Raw genomic sequence first — 21,974 nt, forward strand, 5'->3', positions numbered from 1 at the left:
GGCTTTGTTGTTTTGCTAATGAATATTCATTAAGTAGTCAGGCAAAAGCACACACAGTAGTAGCAGTAGTCGTGGTACAGTAGGTGATTTTTATGCCATGAAAGTGAACACTGCATGATGCACTGGGCAAAAACAAACCGAGTAAAACAATTTAAATTTATCTCTAATGGGTGTGGGTATGTGTGCACTATTGTTTGATTTAATAGGAAATTATGCAAATAAATCCTTGCAGACAAATTTCAATTACAACTTTATAATGTATTCGTCTAAGGAATTCTTTGGGAGTAAAGGTCCAAATTGTTATTTTACTTTTACTCAAATGGAATATATTTTTGTAGCTACAATTTTTATATGTTTTTTTTTGTGACAAAAAGTTCCTTTTTATTGGTTCTTCTGCTTCTTCTAAACATTAAAGCGCACTGAAAACCTTGAACAAAAGATACTAAAGCACCACACACATGAGCCAATAAATGTACAAAACAAAAAAAAACACATTAACCTCCAAACCCGCTACCAAACGTGGCAATGTCCACCTCCATCTCGATGAAGCTCCGAAACGGGAGGGACAGCGCAAAGGGTTGACGTTTTGGGCGAGGGTAAGTGTTGTATCGCGCTTCTCTCGCTCAACCCACTCCCAATCGCCATCGCCCGGGGTCGGAAATCAACGCGAAAAAATAAACTACATACAAAAAACGGAATCGTGCACAAAGATTGAAGATTCTTTTATTCGGGGTTTTTTTTTTGTTGTTGTTGCGGCGAGTGTGAAATAAGCTGCTACGAATTGAAGCCTGTTTTTGGATTGAATGCATGAATAAAGCAGCGAGAGGAAAATGAGATTACGTACACGCACTTGCTGCTTGTGAAATGATTCGCTCTGCTCTCAACAAAGTCGCTCTTTGTGCTAGAAGGTGTTGGAAGAAATTTGTATAACTTTCTAATGAATGATAGGGAATAGTGTAAAGTATGAAAAATTCAATCTTAAATGTCTGATAAAAATAAGCCTACTAACAGACTGGTCTTGATACAACAGAACCTAGTATCGAACCCCGGATGGACTTTTTGAAGGGTAAAAAGCAAATGGAGGATCGATACTTCTCGTATTGTGTAGAGCCTAACAGGAAGAAGAAACGGATTGAAAATTCTTTTAATGTTTAAATGTTTAAATAAATAAAAATTTATTTTGATAGTATTTAAATTACATATTTTAGAGGAAACAAATTATGTTCTTTTTTATGTACTAAATTACATTAATACAAGCAATGTATATCATGTTATTGAATGATTTATTTATGATATAAATTATTCTAACTACAAAATTGTAAAAAAATGGAAAAAATGAGGCAAACTATTTTTATAATTGACTATATCGCCCAAATTCCTGATAGTTTCCTTCCTATTTCGTTTGGCATCATCTTCAGTTCCAAAACATTGTATGACAGCACTGTAATTTAACTACATTCATTCGAAGTTTCATCACAAAAAGCGGGGGTTAAAATAACAGACATCTTGTTTGGCCCCTGTCTCGGGCGTTCGAAGCCGCTTTTCATGTGTGCCTTCATACCGTGTTTGGGGGGGGGGGGGGGGGATGGTTGGTGGACCCGTTGTAACGTGTACGAGACGGACGGACGGACGGTCGCAGGCAATTGGGTGTAAGCGCAGTTCGTCAGTTCTCGCCAGTTGCATGATAACAGACGCTTTGGCAACCTTACCACATTCGTCGCCCGCCGTCGCTAGTTACTTCCCTAATTTGCCCTCGTAAAACCACATCATATGGCATTGAAAAAAATGGTAGAAAAACCGCCCCAAGTCGTGTGTGCAAATCAAGTGCACAGCACCATTTTGTATTGAGGCGCACAGACACACAGTGGTGGTGGAGGAGGGGGTGGGGGGAGCAGCACCGGGAGCCATGGATTTTAGATCCATTTGACTTTCCCAGTTTGACAGCCGACGTCGGTTTGTTTTGTGTGTGTTTTAAGCATGAGAGGATGAAGCGTTCCATGACCCACCCATCCAAATCCCATCCCAAGTGGTGTCCAAAAGGCGCTGCTGCTGCTGCTGGAGAGGAGAATTAGTTTTAGGTACCCCAAGATCGAAGAAAACGTTAATTTGGGTGCTCTTGGTGGATTGGATGTGCTGTGTTGATTGCGTTATGCTCCGTGCTATTATGCTGCTTCTCGCCCAGTGTGGCTACACGCTTTCAACACAGTACCGATCTCGATTATCACTTCATCGGTTGTTCCGCACGCGCTCTCGCGTCGCGTTTCTTCTTCTTGTGTTCAACGCCGACTACTGCTGTCTGGTGCGGAAGCGCCAAAGCCAAGAGAAGTGCTTTGCGTGCACGGAATATATTTATCGGCCGCGGTGAATTGCGATTAGTTTTATTTTTATAGATGAGTAAATCGCGCGCCCGGTGTATGGCAAACGTCAACGAAGAATCGGTCATTCAAAAGTGTCAAATTGGTTTGGTGAGCTTTTCTTTTTCTTTCAAGAAGAAGTGGAATTGTTCGATGCTTCCGAATGGCCTTTTTTTGTGGTGAAGATACGTTTCATCAGTGCAACACTAGCCGGGGTCGGTTTTGTGGTGTGTGTCTGCTTACGTAACACGGGACAAACGTGTCACACCTAGTGGCAGTGCTGGTTTTCCTTCTTTCGCAAGCTATGAAGAACATGTGTGTAAAGGTAGGAACAGCAGGTTTTTAGGATAGTTTTTTTGCTTGCTTTTTATATCAAATAGATTAGTCTTGAAGTCGTGACAAAGCTAGTCATTAATTAGTTTTTTTATTACTGACTTCCAAATGGTCCCTCAGGGCACAGGGAAAGTGAAGCGAATAAGAATTGGGATGCTTTTAAACTGCGTGTTTGATTTGAAACATTCACTTTTAAAGTTGGATTGTTGTTGATCTGCTCCTCGATCAGTCATCTGTATTCATCATAGGTTTCTTTTGCGTCGGAACTATTCCTTCGGGGGATAGATTTTCTTTCTAAGACGTAGTTTGTTGTAGGTCGACTATCTTCCGCCGTTCCTTGCTGGATTTTTTTTTCCGATGTGTTTGTTTGTAATATACAGAAACAAAGTTTGCATACTTAAGCTTTTATTTTGTAAATAAAATCAAAGGTAATTGTCGATTAGTGTGCGAAATAAAATTACTCAAAAATATATTGATTTTTTAAACCAAAACTTTTGAAGTTACAAATGTGATGAAATAGTTCAAACGAGGTCGTTATTTATGCAACGGAAAGCGCGAGTACAAAACGCATCGACGTTACTTGTTACGCTGTGAAATGTCATTAAAAGCACATTATTGGCACACACCAAAAAATACGAAAAAAAAGAGAGAAAAAAATATCATTAACCAACCGTTGCAATTGTTCCAATAAGAATGTGCATCATTTTTCATTTGACAACTCGTGCACACTCACACACACACAGTCACACACAGTGGCATTAACTGACCAGGAAAGGCCAAATGCGTAGCGGCAGCTCATATCTGTGCCGGGGGTTTCTTCACCCCTTCGTTCGCACCCTGCATCCCTCCTCGAGTTCCCAGAGGGTTGCTTATTTTCATTCGTAAATGAATATTCACATGCAGCAGCAGCAGCAGCAGCAGCGGCGCAGCTCACACTCCCTATCTCATTTCCACTCATTCACGCGTTATTCACGTTCGCGTAAAATGATGGGTTAAGACTGTGTCCGGTGTTTGCGTGCCCGCGGTGTAATGCGGACGGGTGAAGGTGGAGTTGTTGTTTTGTTGTTTCTCTCCCGATCCGTACCACCCTTAAGTGGGGTGGGATGGGGGGGGGGGGGGGGGGGAATGTGGAGTGAGAACAGGTGGTGGGGTTGATTGAGCATTGAAGGGAGAAGGGCCGGGAGGGGAGCGTGAGATTGGTGAGAGGGTGAGCGCTGCAGCGTCAGGGTCGCGCATTACGTCCCCACAAGCCGAGCTACTCGCGTACTTCTGGTTCCGTTTCGTTCCGTTCCGTTTCCTTCCCTTGAAGCGAAGTCCGATGGCGATGCTGCTGCTGCTGCTGCTGCTGCCCCAGTCCCAGTCAGTGAGCCAGAGAGTCGGTAAGGAGAGTGTTACTTGAACGATGAAGAGCCGTCTCCGGTTACACACCTTGAGGGGGTCACTTTCGGTGCCGCAAGAAACGAAAGCAGCGAGCATGCGAGCGAATGAGTGGATGAATTTATCGATGACGATGTTTTTTTTTTGTGAGCAGCAGCGGCGTTGTGTTTCGCTGCGTTTTTCTTCGCGACGAGCGTGTTTTTATCTAACAAATAATTTAACACAACGGATGAAGATTAAACATTAAATAGATCGCACCGTTCGTCACTGGCTTTATGGGGTAAAGGGAGGAGAGTTCTTAGCTGCAGTATGTGTGACTTTTTGTCTAATCCCTAATAATAATTACTCTGCTTTAGTGTGATTAATTGCTTGAGTTTTGTATAAAAATCTAAGCTTGTTCGTAATTTATTTTTTAGTTCATTGAAATCAATTCCTTTTTGCACATTCGCTTGATTTTCATAATCACACGCTGATGGACAGAGCTATAAAATCTCCTAACTATTCTTCTTTGCAGTTACTGCTTTTGATACTTAGATGAGGTAAAATCATTCAAAAAATAGGAAAGTACATCATCATCATCTAAACTTTCTTTCGCCATTTTAGTTTTTGTTTGAGGATCACATAATTATGAATTACTCAAAGGTAAAATAAGGTATTGAATCCTATAATATCTTCATCCTCATCGTAATCCTCATCGTAAATATCTACGCCACAACCTTACTTTTCTACTTGCAAAATAACCTAATCTTTTGCAATCTATAGTTTGTTACTGTGTGTCTGAGATTTTTAGTCAACAATCTTTAATAGTTCAACTAAAAACAAGTTCAGGAATCCATAAATGGCTGGCTAACTCTCTTGAAGTTTTACAAAGCTAGTAGTTCATAGAGTTGTTATGCTAAAAACAATTTAAAAGTCATTATTATTCAGTAAAGCTGACTAATTTTAATGGTCATAAATCACAGCTTACCAAACTCCTGCATCAGTATTAGCAATAAAAAAACTATGAAACACAAAGTACAAAGTGGGTAAAATATATGTAGCCGAATGGGTTTTTTTTTACATCATATTAACGCTCACAAACAATGAACATGAGGCTGGGCTGTGTCGTGAGTAGATTTATTTTTTGCTTTAGTTTTTTTGTTGTTGTTGTGTGTTGTATGATGTGTGTGTGGGGTACGAGTGTGTTTCTTTGTTTATATATTTTTGCTCTGGTTGCCACCACTCTCTACCCTTGGCATACGCCACCGCCGCTCGCAGCGCAACCTTCTGCCCCATCAATGGCTAATAGGAAGAGCTAATTGGCGTTAAGAGGAGAATCAAGCCCGTTGTGCTGTGTATTATTGGGGTTGCATTTTGTTTGCTGCAGCGGCGACGAACGAGAGGAACCAGCAGAAGTGCAGAGCACACGGATTGCAGTACTACAAGGTTTCGATGTGTTTTCCTCTTGCAGGAAGGTAGACTTGTTGTGTGATAAATGCATATCTCGTATTGTAGGTGGGATGTTTGTTGTTTGTGCGATAACGATGAATCTTGTTTTTCTTAATTTTGTATTTATTTGTTTAGTATCATCTTCTAATATTACAAAATGGAAAATAATATGAACATATTTTTCAACCTCATAGATTGTGTCAAGGTAGAACGAACAACGCCTGATGTTATTTGTCACGATCATCATAATTGTGTCCGTTGCTCACGACACCATTACCTCATTAGCCTTCTGGAGACTATTTATACAAATTTAATGTACGCGACATTCAATCCCATCAATTATCCCGTGATCGATGGATCGAGATTTGTCCAATAAGCTATTAGAAGGCTTCTTTTGTTCTGCTTTTTGATCATCTACCGGACGATCGTTGGGTTGCGTCTCCGTCCCCGATGGCGACATAATGGATGACGGGTAATCATTTTCCCCCTGTAAGATTCTCTACGTTTGGAAGCAGTCGTACGATACAGGTACGATCGCTAGGTACCACTCTCATTAGCCTCGCCAAGATCTGGTTGGTGTTCTATTGCTTCTTCGTGACAAATGGAACCCCGTTTAACCAACAGCGGTATTGTATGTCCAGATGCTCTCTCTTATGGACCTCGATCGGGCAAGGATATAACCGGACCATGGCACCGGGCTTCTTCGTTCGTCTTCGCTACCCACTTATGAGCTGAGTAATGGATTTTTATGGGGCGTGTATCGTTATTGGCGGTTCGCCACTTACCCGCAACTGCTTTTTCGGAGCATTTTTGGATGATGAGTCGGGTTTTTGTATGCTGCAACGAAAAACATTGAAAGATGAAACCTTCTCGTGATGAGCAACCGCACGATGTAATGGAGTTCTGAGGGATTCGGGCGGGTATTTAGGAGATAATGATGTGCTTGCGTGATGTTGGTACCTGGCTCTCTGTGTGTTAGGTGTTTAATTTGGAAATGGGATGAAGGATGCAAAAGAGTTTTTAAAAGTGGAATCTCCAATCATCTACAGAGAATGAATCGTTGATAGATCTTATTATCCTTGTTCGATGGGATACTGTAATCAGTTTCCGGTATTTATTTGGGATCAAAGATGTGTTGGGCTAGCAACACAAAACAGCACACTGTTTTAGAAGTTTATATAAACAGATAATATTTCTGCGGGTGTTTATGTTATATTTATGTTGCATTACCTGTAAGAGAAAGGGTAGTAGGACGTCCTTAAGAATTCGAGGTATAAATGCAGCACTCAAGACGGTGCTTCTGATCAGTCTTCGTAAGAATACGTTGGTGAAAACTGCGACCGAAGATGAAGTTACCTTCGTGCATCTTGCATGCTATTATTTGGAGCAGTTTGTTCTACACTTCCTCGCCGGTAGAAACCACTGCTGCATCAACTCGTCACAGCCGGGACCTGGAAGAAGCGCTTCTAGATTTATTCGAACCAAATGAACTTGACGAATCGCACAATGCTGACAGTGGTCGCATATTAGCCCAGAAGCGTGAAGAGAAGCGCGTCCTGAAGGAATTGTTCTATCTAGCGAAAGTGCTTCAAGCTTACCGACTTCCGCATGCCTACGGAAGCAACGTGTTCAAGCGTGTCATCGATCGGGTTACGAACAAGGAGCTTCTCGATCAGCTGGAACGAAAACTGCGCCATGAGAGCGGCATCGAAGTGATCGCCCGCATCGGAACGAACGGAACTGAGCCGGATCCATTACAGTTTCAGCTTGCGAATGATTTCCGTTTGCTCGCACCCGTTCTCGTTCGCACCCTTCGACGGGTGTTAAGTTTGAAGCATGTTCCCGAAATTCTGCAAGTCGACGAGAAGAGTAACTTCCTGTACGAACTGCAGTGGGATGTGCAAAACGAGTGGCAGACGCTACGTGAGACTGTGAAGAGCTTGCAGGAAAGGGGAGTGGGACAGGTCAAACCACTTGAGTTCCATCCCAGTAAGGCGCCCGTGATGTATGAAGAACCGATTGATGTTGTTCCCGAGGAGTTAAGCGTCGAACATATAGATTCCGGTATGGATGGCAATGATTGGGTAACTAATCCAATCGCAGGTGGTTATGTATGGGGCAATGCTAGAGGTGCTGCTGCAAGCGGTCAAGCTGACGTTGAAAACCTTTCATGGGAGGTAGAGGAGCGCAGATCAGTGGTACGGCAACCAGAACCTCAGACTCCGGTGGTAATAATTCAGCAATCTACAACGAAGATCTCCGAAGCACCTGCTCCTGTGCCAGTGAAACCGTTGCCGAGTAAAGTTCGTCCGTTTCCAGTGCTTGTGAGTGGTCCACCTGCATCGTCGTTGGCCGCCCAACTTTCGACGGAGGTAGATCGAGTAACCAGGGAGCTTATCGCTGTTGAGCTGGATAAGTTCTTGTTGCGTGTGGAGGACCTATCCGGTGTTGATGGCTTTTCGAAAGAGTTTGACCGATCGGACCGTGCCCGGATGGTTGGTTGGGTGAAGCAGTTCTATTCTCCATCGGTGGGACTGGATCAGCGAGAGTTTCTCCGGGCGTTACGACGATTGCTAAAGACTAAACAGCTTCGTCGGGGTCGACCGGACGTGTTGGAGGCGTTAGACTATCTGCAATCACAGTTGGACATAGATCGAAGAGAAGGTTTGGGCGATGAGTTCTACCTAGACGAGATGGATGTGAAGTAGGAATATGGTTTTTTGTGAATGTGTTGATTTTGAATAAAAGAGAATCTTGCAAAATGGCGTGTTAGCTATTATTGCTTCTTTGTAAGTTCTAAAAGCTAAATAAATGCATTTTACGATCACGAAAGTACGCTTGTTTAAAAAAGGTGTATACATTTGGGTTTCATTGTGACATCTGCATCATTCCATTTATCTTCCTGTATTTCGACTTGCTTTCTAAGACACTATTTCTTCTCCAAATCTTTGCAGGTCGTTGGTGGACCCTGCGGCTACCATGGCTCGTACACCTTTTTCAAGGGTCTCAAAATTACGTTCGGCGCGAAAGGATCGCTCGAATCGGGCAGTAGTTCCTCGTCGTCGGCTTCGTCTGTGGCCAGCCTACCAGTGTCCTCCGCTGCTGCACCGAGCAGCGGAAGTGTTGGTGGCCCATCACCACCCAACACTGCCACCCCTACCTCCACCGACAACAACAGTAACGGGCACGATCGGCGGCGCCCTTCTGTCGACATTCCCAGCGAAGTCGGTGGCACCACCAAAACCACCGCCGGCCCACCTGAACCCTCCTCCTCCTCCTCCGCCTCACCATCAACTACCATCAAGCGGCCATCGACGGGTGGTGAAGATGGTGGTGATACACCGGGGGAGGAACAGGATGAGCGGATGAAGGATCGTAATGGTGATCACACTGCCCAGTGCAATCAAACCAATGCCAACAGTAGTAGTGCGTCGTCGACAACCGGCGGCAGTAGTAGTGGAAATACTAGTGGTAATAGTAACAGCAGTAATAGTAACAGCAGTAATAGTAATAGCAATAGCAATAGTGATAGTAACGGTAACAACGGTAGCTCTAGTGCCAACGGTGGCAACAGTGGAAAGAGTCAAAATGGCAACCATGCGAAGCCAAAACAAACGCAACGAAAATGTGTCAGCGAAAATGGCGTCAGTGGAGTAGTTGGTGGTGGTGGTGGTGGCGGTGGTGGCGGCAGCGGAGGTAGTGTTGGTGGCAGTGTTGCCAGCAGCAACGGTACCAGCACCAGAGCCGGTATCAACAACAACCTATGCCGATTAACGTCGGTCGATCGAGAGTAAGTATTTTGGACCCGGAAGGGGTGCGTTTTAGGTGTTTATGTTTTATTATTTTAGTGCCGCACCATGTCGAGTTAATTTCTCTACTTTATTGTCTGTTGGACGGGTTTTTTTGGCCAACAGGTTCAGTCGTCAAGTGCGTTTTCAACTTTGGTTTGTTTACATTTAACAACACCAAATTTGAAACTATGTTTTAGTGGTTTCCTTTGTAGTTGGAATGCAATTATCTTTACGAAGCATTTTAATCGTTATTTGAATTAGAATTTCCAAGCGCTTTCATACACGTTTACATTTTACTTGCCGCGTTAACCTTTTTTACACACAATCGAGAGCCTATAACGATGTTGTTTATCGCCTGGTGGAAAGGTTATGCTAATTCTACCCCATAAAAGCTGTGATATATTCGATTATCTACGAGATTGCGAAAAATTCGTGTTTAATTAATCTCCCATCCATTTTGCATGTTCTTAATGGTTCACGGAACAAGCGATTTTTAAAATAAGTTTCATTTTCTATCTGTTCGTTTTCGTGTGTGTTCTGTGACCCGAAAACTGAGTCACATTTTGAATTTAGATTTTTCTCCTTCTACGCTCATTTTCACATCCATTCGGTTATGTTAATGTTTCAACACTCGCCTATTCTTGTTTGTTTGCTTTTTTGTGTGTGTTGTACTGACCCGAAGGCGTGTATTGGTTCTCGGCACAACTCTGCACAACCCCCCCCAACATGGTCGTTAGTGGCGGTTCCGTTTATTGATTTGGGCCTTCGCTGCACACGCTGCTCATTCACATGACGTGTGTACGGTTGTGTGTGTGTGTGTGTGTGTGTATAAACTATAAACCGAACTTGCTGCCGGGCGGGGGTTAAAGAGAGTGGAAAGCGGCTGTCCTATAAATGACTTTTGCGCCAACAATGTAGCAAACATATGAGCCTGAAGTGGTTTAATTATTTGTGTATTTATGGGATGAATTTTTAAACTGAGCTCTTCATGTGATCGATTTAATTTTTAATACTATTTTTCCATCCTTCATTTTTGTTTCTAATATAGAGATGTATAAAATGTGTTGAAATTTTAATTAAATTATCTTGCATGCGCATAAACAAAAAATAAAAATGTGTATGCGAACAAGATTTGCAATATAGAGAAAAACCGGATCCACCGTTAGGAGTTTGCATTTTGATTAAGGCAAAACTAAACAAAATCTCACGTAAATCCCAAATGCCAATAACGAATGCGAACAGCGTATATAGTCAGTGGAAGAACTTCCCCAAAACTCGTTTGCTCTGCTTCCTCTGCTTCCATCATCATCATCACTTTAATCGATGGTTTTGTGTTCTTTCTCACTGTTCGTCTTTCCTTTGCAGGCAACACTACCGTCCACTGGTGCTGGCGCTGGGCGACTGCATTCCGGTCCGACCATGGTCCGATTCACCGATCGCCTGCCTGGCCGAGCTGCGTATGGTCTGGCGGGATCGGAACGAGCAGTGCCTGCTGATAGCCCTCCGGCTGTACTTTCTGCCGGAGAATACACCGATGGGCCGCAACTGTCACGGCGAGGTAAGTTTTAGAAGAAAAAAGCTTTCCGATGCGCTCCGCTTTAGGCAAAGAATAGGCTAAGAGAAGCGTGCGGTCATGAAATATTGCTTAATCGTGAAAGCGAAACATGTCGCCTTGTTCTTTGACGGGGAGTGTTGTTCATCGCAAAAGATACAGTTCGGAGAGGCTCATAGAGACTCTCTTTTAAGGGAATGCTCCAAAGTTGTTTTTTTTATTTCTGTGATTCTTGGTGTATCATTCCTAAAGTGGTTTTGGATAAGAGTTCAGATATTAATATCTATTAAAAAAATTTATTTTTAAATCCATTTAGCTATTTCAATTTCACTCTATTAAACCATATTAAGAGCGTTTGTGTGTGTTTAAAATACAGCCCAAATTGCTGCTTTTTAGTGATATAAATTTGCATTGCAATTGATCATAATGTATGCCCAATTTTTGAAAGAATTATTAGCTTCAAATGAAATTACTCTGTCATGAAGATGGGATTGCTACTTTCTCATGTACTTCCTTTCACCTTTCGCTCATGTAATGCCCAGTTTTACCCATTAGCGTACCAAAATGAACCATGGTATGTTAATGTACCACACCCGAGCCAAAGCCGCATGAAGAAGCATGAAAATTTATGTTTCCATTCCATTCCATGGCGAGTACCATGCACATATGCTCGACAATTACGGCCCGACCGTGTGCACCGAATGGTACATTTGACTTTGTTAAATTTTTTATTTTATTACCACACATTACAATGCCACCACCAGCCCTATTCCCATCCCATTCACCTTCCCATCTTTTCCCGTTGCGTTTGCGTTATCAATGAGTGACGATGGAGGGCTTTGTGGAAGCTCCGGACATGCCTTTTTCTCTCGGTTTGGCCGTGTCAATTGCAGTTAACCTTATGCGCGGTGCAGTTCAGGAGCAGCATGTGTGTTTCGTTTACCTTCCTCGGCTCCACCCTAACATCTTCCCGCACTCGAGCTCCAGCGACTGGCATTGAGTGTGACCGTGTGAGTTTTGTTTGTTTCAAAGGCTGATGTAATAGGAAGCCCTGTTACAGGGCAGAATTGATAACGCTTGCTGCTGACAATATCCTCACACCGCTTCTCCCTGGAGCGGTTGGCTGGATTAGCGCTGCTTCGGTAGATAAGGATTTGAAGTATTGCTCTCGACAAGAAAACAACACTGGTCCAATGCACAATCGCAAGATATGATTTAGTAAAACACCAATTACACGCTCATTATAAGGAGCATCATTAGCGAAGTGATTATCCGACAACTACAGCTAGGGAAAAATGTCTAAAACGTTGCAGTTTAAATTTACCGTCTGTGACACCGATTTTACCGAATTGGGTTTGACGATTCGCGCGACGCATATTAGATAAGATTGAACCCTACGAATGACTTTGGTTAGTTGTGCTTGCTGAAAGGGGCAAACGATAACATATACCGGAGCAGTAATTATATTTGCCTTCCGTTGGTTTGTGTCTGCGTGGTGTATGGGACTGTAATACGAGATAAGCATATTAAGTATGCGAAAGTGGAGTGTTGTTTCAGCTCATTATCAGCTAGAGGAAACAGGGAGGAAGCAGAACAAGCGGTGAGAGGTGATGGCGTTGTGGTATGTTTTGATTTGTTGTCAGCATTACATCAGCTCGAGCACGAGAGATGATCGTTGTTATGTACAGCGATGCGATTTTTCACGCAAAGGAAAGTGGTTTTTGGAAGATTCACAACGGGGTTTTGAAAGCGTTTTTTTAAAGAAATATTTATTGCTCTTGTGTATGTGAAAGTGTCCCGCCAATCGTTTTGGATGTGATGTGGAGTTGATGTTATGCGATCGAAAAGAGGAATTATTTTATTTATTTTAAAACTAATTTAAAGTTTTGGACAAGATATCTCAATTAATAAGGACAACTGTCCAATAAATAATCTTATAGGTCTTACAGGCCTTAAAGGCTTAAGCGTCGATCAAATGTCGTATAAATTCTATACAATTTCTTTGCTTATTTTATTTTAAACTTAGAAACTTTTTGCGACAAAATGCGATCTAATTTTGCTAATCGTCAACAACCGACGTTGCTAGATAGAATGAAGTCTTTATTCGCTTCGTTCAATAGCAAACTCAGTGGCAGTTTTTTCTTTGTCTGAAAAGCTGTGCATATTTTTCCACACATTTCCGTGGTTGTCGTTTTATTGGAAGAAGCTCAGTTGTACCATTCGCACAATTCCAAACCTTTCTGGTTGGCGCAGAGCTACTAGCTCTAGTTCCTTCATAGGCCCATACGTGCCCGATTGGTGGGTACGTGAGCGAAAGGCAAAGTTAACGCCAGCGAAACCCTCAATCCCGCACCCCACAATCGCCCAACATCATCCCCCAACACGCAGCTGGTAAAAATAAAGCGGAAAGAAAAAGCTTGTTGAAGAAACTAAACGCAAAGCAAAGAACACAACCCCCCGCCAAACACCGGGGAAACTTATAGGGGTGGCAGTTTGTGTTGCCGTTGGAGGTGTGATGGTGACGGTGGCGTTTGGCAAGCGGGTGACGCAAATGATGTCATTCTGTTCTAATCTCCCTCGTGTTTCGTCTTGCCTTACCGCCGCGACCGGCGATGACTTCCACTTAGTTTTTGGAAGCTGCTGCGCTAACGACGCCTTCTATCGGAACAGGCACGGGCTCCACGGGAATTGATAGCGGTTTTCGACGCCCAGCGAGAGCCACGTGGAATGAGCCCGATGTGTGCGTGTGTGTAAGACCGTTGGAAATGTATGTAAATCCTCTGTAAGTGGTGCAGATGTGTGGCACATAATGGGCAGGTGGAAATCAAATTGAACGGTATTAATTTTACACATTTGATTTCGTAATTAATACACTTTATTTTGAATAGTTTAAGTACTTAAAACGTTTAATATACAAACTACTGAAAAGGAACTCCTTTAGTGTATAATTTAATAATTTAATTCGAAGTAAAAATCGAATGTTTAATAAAACAAAAATAATTTATATAAAGGCTTCTAATCTGGATATTCAATTTCCAGTTAAAATAATGTGTCATACAGCCGACTCCAAACGATTTATATAAAAGATTTTGTAGCACTATGTTGCATGTGTTGCAAATGTTTGTGAAACTCAACCAGCTGAAAATTGATTGTTTATTTTCATTTAGGTTTTTTCTTTCTCGTAATTTACCACCTTTACTAGTCGCTTACGTTCTTCGGTGTTGTTGTTATTGCTTAACTGTGGGCATTAGACGGTACGAAAAAAAAAAAATATACAACACACATACTTCACATTACCACACAACACCACCACCAATGCCACTGCCACCAGGCGTCCCACCGCACTATCGCACATTATGCTATGTCCCCGTCGTTGAGCCACATCATCCGGTTGAATTGGTCGATGTTGGACGAGAGAAGGCAGCGTAGATCGTTTCGATAAACGCCCTAGGAGGGATGGTGGGCCTGGGTGGAGTGGTAAAGGAAGTGCGGAGGGTTGTTCGTTCAAAGAGGAAAAAAAAGCATTAAACCTGCTGCTGCTGCTGCTGCTGCTTGTGCACGGGGTTGTATGAGAGAGCGAGAGCACAAAGAGAGTAACAAGTATAGAGAGAGTGAGAATTGGTTTAACCTAGTGCGGGAATAAGCATAAACCGTCCCAGGGGTTGTAAATCGAATTGCGCTCCAAGAGCAACAAGGAAGGGAGCATAAAAAAGGGTGAGTTTTCTCGCTCGTCCTGCTTCATGTTGGTACACTTGGCAATATGCCTTCTCGCTATTGCTCACGGAATCTCTTCAACGGTGCAATGTTGTGTTGTGTGCTGTTGAATATTGTTTTATTTGTAAAGGGGCATATCGTCGTGGGCAGATGAATGGCGAACCGTTTTTGATACAAGTGCTAGTGGGGGTTGGGGGGGGGGGGGTAGTGAGAAGCCGACAGAGCGTGGGGTGGAAGTAGTGACGGGATTGGGGTAGTGACGAGATGGAGGTTCGAAAGGAATGTGATATCTCTCGGTGAGGCGAATGGGCCAATGTGGAGTGGCATACTTCCAATCAGTTATCGGATCATTGGTTTAGAGCATGCTTTAATAAAAAATGTTCACTGCTTAAAGCGATTGTTTGATGGTTTCATGTGGGAGTAATTTAAATTTGATGTATTTTTCTAAAACTATGTCGCATTCGGTGCCGTTATGAGTCGTTTAGGAAGTGTATTTGAATTATACAAAGTCATTAGTTTATTGCATTGTTTTAAATTATTCATGATTAAATAAATACAGCTTTTTTTAAACAAAACTACCACAAAAACTCAGTCTCCATATTGATACAATTTAGCCCACGGTGAACAACAATAAAAAAAAACCGTACCTTTCTCACTCCCTGTCTCGCCCTAAGAAAAATAATGAAAATGGATGAGTTTACCCTCTGTGCGTCCCTCAAACATGCTCTGCCGTGTCTCATATAATAAGGTTTGGTGGTTTTTTTTATTATTGTTTTGCCTTGCTTTTAATGTAAGTCTCCTTTAAACGGAAGGACTTGCTGTTTTTTGCTCTCCAAGATCATTTATGTCGAAATTTACCGTATGCCAGATGCAATTAACCTGCGATACGAAATAATCTGCTCACGTGATAAGTTACGCGGTAGCAGTGGAGCTCAACTCATCGGATACACGTTGATACAGATTTACGACTATGCAGATTTAGGAACAAGTCAAATTAGAGTCTTTTTGTTGATATAATCATGTTTGTATTATATTTTTTACAGAGATAAAATAATTAATCGATCAACAGTTTCCGCCACCGGTGCTGCTAGTCTCTGGCGTTAATTTATTCTCATCTCACTGCGCATGCCGCACAAGTGAGAGCGTTTGGGCGAACGCGAGTGAAAGTGAGAGCGAAGCAGGATGCTGATCATCATCTTGATCTCAACACGCGCGCGCTCATTGATGCGATCGATAAGATCGACCAAAGCTCCCTTCCCGATGAGTAATGTGGTGGAAGGAGGGGGGGGGGAGGGGGGGTTGAAATGCAACCCACTTTCTCGAAAGCATAACACGCACATTGCTTCCATTCGAAGGGTAGAATAAGCAAATAAGGCAAGCGAGAGAGAGAGAGTGAACCATACGCAAACACCAGCTTCCGTGTCCACCCAGAAAGAGGGCTGCCTCCAAGCTTCAAATGGGCCGCAGCAATTTCTCACCTGCTGGTGGCGTTTAATGAGGTTGCGATTTCGTTCACTCCTAGCTCGACTTTTTCGTTGAAGTTGTGGGGACCAAAATAAAGTTCGGTTTGCCTTATTTGGGATGACATAGTTGTGTCGCTGTGTCGCCGGGCATATGAGGTCAGCAAAAAGGGAAGTTGTTAAATTTTTCATAATTGAAATGCCCCACGAAGGTCTTGCCCTTGTCACAGATGCTGCTCAAGAACGTTGATGAGGTTGTTATGAGAGGTATAAGTGGTGGAGTAGGATGATATCATGAATTGGTTTCTCATGCAGAGGATGTCAACTTCTTCATGATGAAAACTTTCACTTAAGTGGAAGGAAAAATAATACGAAATTCTGGCTATCAACAACGAGTATAAAATATTGTAAATAAAAGCAATAACATAATTATTCTTAAAGCTATTTTTCAACGCTGCTCTCTTGGTATCAAAGTAAGATACAAACAAAACACGCTATTGTATACGAAGCATCAGTTTGTATACGTGTTTCAACCCGAGTTTTCAACGGTTGTCTTAGCAATAGTACGCAGGGGCACGTCAGGAAAAGGAAGCCGATAAGCGTGTAAAAGTTTTCGCTGACGTTGCGGACTCGCGCGGAACTAGAAAATAAAGTACTGTCACGTCTCTTCATCTCTCCACTCCGGGGGGTGGTTTTGCTTTTCCCCGTGAGCTGCCAAAAAACCGACCAGAAATGGCTGTGTGTGTGCCCATCGCTTTCCTAATCACGCTGGGCATCGTTGGCTTCCTTTTTTTTAAAGGCTTTTCGATATGCATAAATGTGTGGCAATGTGGCAAGGAGAGAAGCATCGATGAATAATAAAAACTAAAGTTTGTACTGTTGTTTTTTTTTTGTAAGTGGAGTCGGAAATGGTATTTTGCCTTCGCCATACGGTGTTGCTGGAGAATGAAGAGACGTGATGTTGTAATGAAGAGCGGCATGGAGCTAAACATGCGATCATAGATCGGTAGACGGCAATTGGGCGAGCAGAAAAAAGGGATCAGAGTGGAAGCAATGCGAGGAACCAACGAAACAGAGATAGGCAAGTAGTCGAAGCACAAATGCAATGCTTACCACTTGCACACGTGGTGCCTCTTTCTCGCCCTCTCGACGGCTCTTGACGGTTGGGTCTATGTTTGATTTCCTATGCCACAGAGGCCAAGTCCCGCCGGGTTTCTTTTCTTTACCGTGCTGTGAAGGCCACGTTGTGTGCCGTCGTCATCGTCTCCGTAATCGACGGCGTGTGTGCAAGAGAAGGAACGCGATAGTACAGCACGCGGAATAACATGAATGCATACACTGCGCCGCGGAGTTTTGTTCGGGTGTTCCGAAATATTCATTCTCCGTTCTTTGAGTCTTCGGGGTGGGTTTTTTTTTTCGGTGTGGATGCGGTGCGGAAACGGGGTCAGGGACATCAGGGGCGAAGAGGAGCGAGAGCGGATAGGGGAGGTCAAGAAAACTAATTTATTGCGTTCTTTCCCTCTCTCTCTCTTCGCGCATGGTCTTGGCCTCTGCGCTTGGTTGTCCGGGCCGTGGAGTGGAATAATTTTTCTATCTGTTTCTCTGTTTTTTAGCCACACGGTTTTCTCAAATCGTGCGTTGCATTCCAGTAGTGAGACAGTGAGACCTTCTTATAAGGCACGACATTAAACCTGTGACAAGCAAAGATGATGTTTTTTTTTTCCTGGTAACACAATTTTCCATTACTATGAAGCGTTTTTTTTTTATTTCTTCCAACTCAAAACTGGAACACGCCAAGCGTCTGGTTTTTATCAACATTTTTCACCATATTGTTTGAGATTGTTAGAAAAGTAGAGAGAAAGGGCTTTAAAACAATGAAAGATTTATATGTTTGCGTTACCAAGTTCAATAAAATCATATTTATTGTATTTTAAATTGAAAAATGCCTTTGCTAGGGTAAAACTTAATCGTTCCTATGTGTGTAAGACTTAAGCTAAAGCATTTATAGGAGGGGAAACATTGAAAACAGGAAGTGCAAAAACGCAAAAAGAACACAAAAATCAACTAGCAAAGACGTACCAAACGCTACACTCATTCCCCACCGTGTCATTTAACTGCGAGTTATTTCCTCTGCGTGCATGATTGTTGTTACCCTTCACGGTAGAGAAAATAATTGCGATGCAACTGTTTACCAGAAGGATTGAATGTGTCTGCGTGTTTTGTTTTTGTTTTTTAATAGTTATACTTATTTATTCTTCGTTGTGTGCAAAAAACAAGAACTTTTGAAAGTGTTAACATTTTACAAAATTTACAAGACATTTTATCACCTTAATTTTGTTAAATTTGATTTTAGTTTTGACTGATTTAATAATCATTGTGTGTCCACATACAGACGCCTTTATTGGACCACCTTATTTTGTTTGATCTAGATGAGATTCGATCCTTGTCGCTTGAGGATTCTAAACCGAACGCTAAAACACGATACCATCGAGCCACCAATGCGAAGTCATGATGAGAATCAGTTTTGTTCTCTCGCTCCAGTGAACCGATGAATAATGGATAACAGTTGATCTTTATGCCTTTCAGTGTGTGGTTCTGTATTGCGAGCGATTGATTATTCTAGACGGTTTAATGATACAGAAATGTCACACTGCAAACGGTTTATATAAAGTTATCAAATACACTTGTATTTAATATCAAATTTCTTTGTACAAATGATTGAACATTACTATAACGATTGTTTACAAAAAAGTCATTCGAAATTTACAAATGAACCGGAATGAGACATAAACAAAATGGTGGCTATAGTCCAAAGGCTCATTTTTCCTTTCCTGCACACTTTGCTAAACGACGTAAAAACAATGCGGCTTTGTGACCATCTCTCGTTGAGCGTTCGTGTCGTTTCTGTGCTTCCCTTTATTTTCTGCCAAATCGGCCTGTCGCTTTATTTCACCAGTAAGAGAAAAATCGTCCCGACCCCCGACACCGCACGGTGAGTGTTTATTAAAATGGGTCAAGGCGCATAAATTTCCCCCGCGCCGACGGTTTGGCGCTCGATCAGCATCAATTTATTTGCATTATTAATTATGCTTTAAGCAGCAAATGCGGAAGAGGAAAGTTTCCGTATTATTCATTGCTTATGAAAGCGAAAACGCACGCAAAGTTGTTTTGTCGGGAGTATTTATAGAGCAGAGTAGGTTGTAAAAGAATTTACTTAGAATACAACTTTTACAACCTTCCAAACCTCGGTTTCATACGATGTGATGTTGTGATCGTGTTGATGCTGAAGGTGTTTATCGTTACTTACCGTTACGCGGTGTTACGCAGCAGCGTTCTGCTCGTTTCCCTGCACATTTTATTGCTGTTGTACGGTTTCAGTTGTTACGAGGGGGTTCGCGTTGCGTTGTATGTCGCTTGAAACTCAAGACCTCGCAATCTCCACCCATCCCGCTTTCGTGAAGCCCAACACGAATGAAAAGAAAAACTTTTTCTCACTCTGTTAACTGCAACGCGACCGACCGCACTACGACCGCACTACACTGCGTCCCATGCGTCTGCAAGGCATCTCTGCTCGGTGTGTCCGCTCTTTTCGCTTTCCATCGGAACTGGTTTTTTAATTGTATGTATGGTGTGCAATCAGAGCAGCAGAAGCGATGAAACCAGCAGCAGCAGCAGCAGCAGCAGATTGCGCTTTTGCTCTCTGGTCGATATTTTGATTGCGCTTTGGATGTGCACCCACCCGAGATGGTGGTTCGTTTCGGATCGGTTGGGTTGGTGGGCCCGGCCCGTTTACGAATTTTATTTAGCACAACCATCACGTCTGTTCGCAGCTTCGACGTTTTGCCCCCGTTGCAATAGGTCAGCGAAAAGCGTAGTGTGTCGATCGCGATCAGCGAAAGAGATATCTTTAATTTGTTTGATTGATTTGTAATTGGAGAGATGGCTTTTTACAGTTCTAGTAAGGTCGCGCCGTTTCATTACATAATTGGTGCGCATCAAATGCACAAGAACATGTTATGATGAGTTTCAAAAATAGCTCTCAGTTACGTCAAGAAAATAATTAGTTCCACATCTACCACAAACCGCTTTTGCGTCTTGTCTTGTAGTCAGACGATAAATACTGTGCGTGTGTAAATAGTGCTTTAACTTTCATTTTGTACAACCTTTACCCTCTCGGTTTGCCACAGAGTTCCATCGGTACCGGTAGCAAACGCAAAGCAAACGGCAATGACATTTTGATTGATGTTTGACATTTCCTACGGCAAGCAAGTGGAATGTTATTGTTTAATGATTGTCGACTGAAGAAAAGACAAAACTAAAGAAATAAAGTTTAGATTGTTTTATTTTGTTTTAAACACTAGTTATTTAACTGACTCAAATGAATCTGCTCAATTATCTTCCTCATTTTGATTTACTATATGCATGACTGTTACGAGTTACATGAACTTTAATTTTATTTATTTTAACGACCTCCAAACAAGATAGCTAGCGATGGTTAAAGACTCAGATAAGCACAAGGAATTTAACAACCCGTAGAAAAAGATAGAGAAAAAACCAACCCCTTTTCTGGCTTGCAAAAATAGCGAACGCGATGTTTGATGAATGATTTGATCATTATCGCGCTCTATGCATTCTGGGCCCATTATCCCTTACCCGTGACGATTGAAGCACCCGCTGTGGTAGTGGTGGATGGTTGAGGAGCGGCTGATGATTGCAAATATGATGGCTCCTCCACTATATCCCTTTCCTTCCCCCTTCCCTGCTAAATAGTTCACCTTTAGTTGGGGTGTCTCGCTTATATGGCTTACACTTTTCACGATTGACTTATGCGCGTGAGATTTTATGCATATTTTTGTACTGTTTTTGTATGTTTTGTGCTGCACATTATCCGTTCCACGCTGTGGCTCTTTTCTTATGTTATTACTGCAACGTCACTTTCTTTCTTTGTGGGTGGAACAGGTTTAGAGGAGAGAGGAGAAGACGCAGCAGTATCATCCAACGAGCCGAATCGGTGTAAAAATAAAACACGCCCCCGGTTGCAATTGATACGCGGATGCAGCACAACGCGTCTCGAAACACTAGGCGCTGTTGTGTATTTCTTTGTCTCCTGTGTGCGATTGCGTGGCTTTCTCACACATCCGTTCGATTTGTTTTGAATAATTTGAAGGTGATGGTTAGGGTACACCTGTAAACGAGGTATCGTAGTGTTTGTAGATGGAAATTTGCTTAAAATATTAGCATTTTTGGCATATCAAATGATATGTCGTCTAATAGAAAGTATATCTTTTTTAAATATAGCAAGCATCATGGCTCAATCAAGGATTAATTTGTGCATAAATCTATCAATGTTTTGTGTATGGTGTTTCAATTATATCTTGTACTCTATACAGTTCCCTCTGTGGCTTAAAGACCTTCTAGAACACGCGTTTCATTAAATGGCATACTAGACTTGATTATACCACAGAGAAACGATCTGGATGGCATTTGAATCCTGGTCCTATCATACAAAAGTCACCCCTTTTATATAGTTCTAATCTATAGAGAAGAACTTGTCTAAAATACTGGTTCATTTGTATCATAAAATGAAGCACCATTCATAATGTAGTTTTAGAAATACAAAAAAAGAAGATAAATTTAAGACCATCGGCTTTTACTTGGTGGCCGTGGGTTTTGTATGAAGGTCTAGTATTTTGTCAAAAAAAACAGGTTTGTTTGCCATGTCGAATGAAACGCCAGCTATAATTTTTCCCTGGCTTAAAGACCTTCGTGATCATGGCGGTCATTTAATCGCCATCTTAGACTTGCTGATTACCGTTACGGAGTATTTAATTAGTAGATGAACATTATCTCATAATGTTTCGTTTATGATTTCAAATGATTCGCCGTTCATGAAGCAGATTAATATTATAAAGAATGATCTATAAAACTGATTCGTTTGTCATATGACATGTAACACTCGTTCCAA

At 42.2% G+C, this 21,974-nt stretch overlaps 1 protein-coding gene across 1 annotated transcript in view; it reads left to right on the forward strand.

Annotated features, from left to right (window-relative positions):
- LOC126567690 (uncharacterized) overlaps nucleotides 1-21,974 on the forward strand; it is a 55,733-nt gene that overhangs the window by 23,240 nt on the left and 10,519 nt on the right. The window contains exons 2-3 of the mRNA XM_050223906.1: nucleotides 8,447-9,282; nucleotides 10,649-10,841. Coding sequence (XP_050079863.1) covers nucleotides 8,447-9,282; nucleotides 10,649-10,841 — 1,029 coding nt within the window. The remainder of the gene's footprint in view (nucleotides 1-8,446; nucleotides 9,283-10,648; nucleotides 10,842-21,974) is intronic.

The sequence above is a fragment of the Anopheles maculipalpis genome, chromosome 2RL, assembly GCF_943734695.1.
Source record: "Anopheles maculipalpis chromosome 2RL, idAnoMacuDA_375_x, whole genome shotgun sequence".
NCBI classification, from domain to species: Eukaryota; Metazoa; Arthropoda; class Insecta; order Diptera; family Culicidae; genus Anopheles; species Anopheles maculipalpis.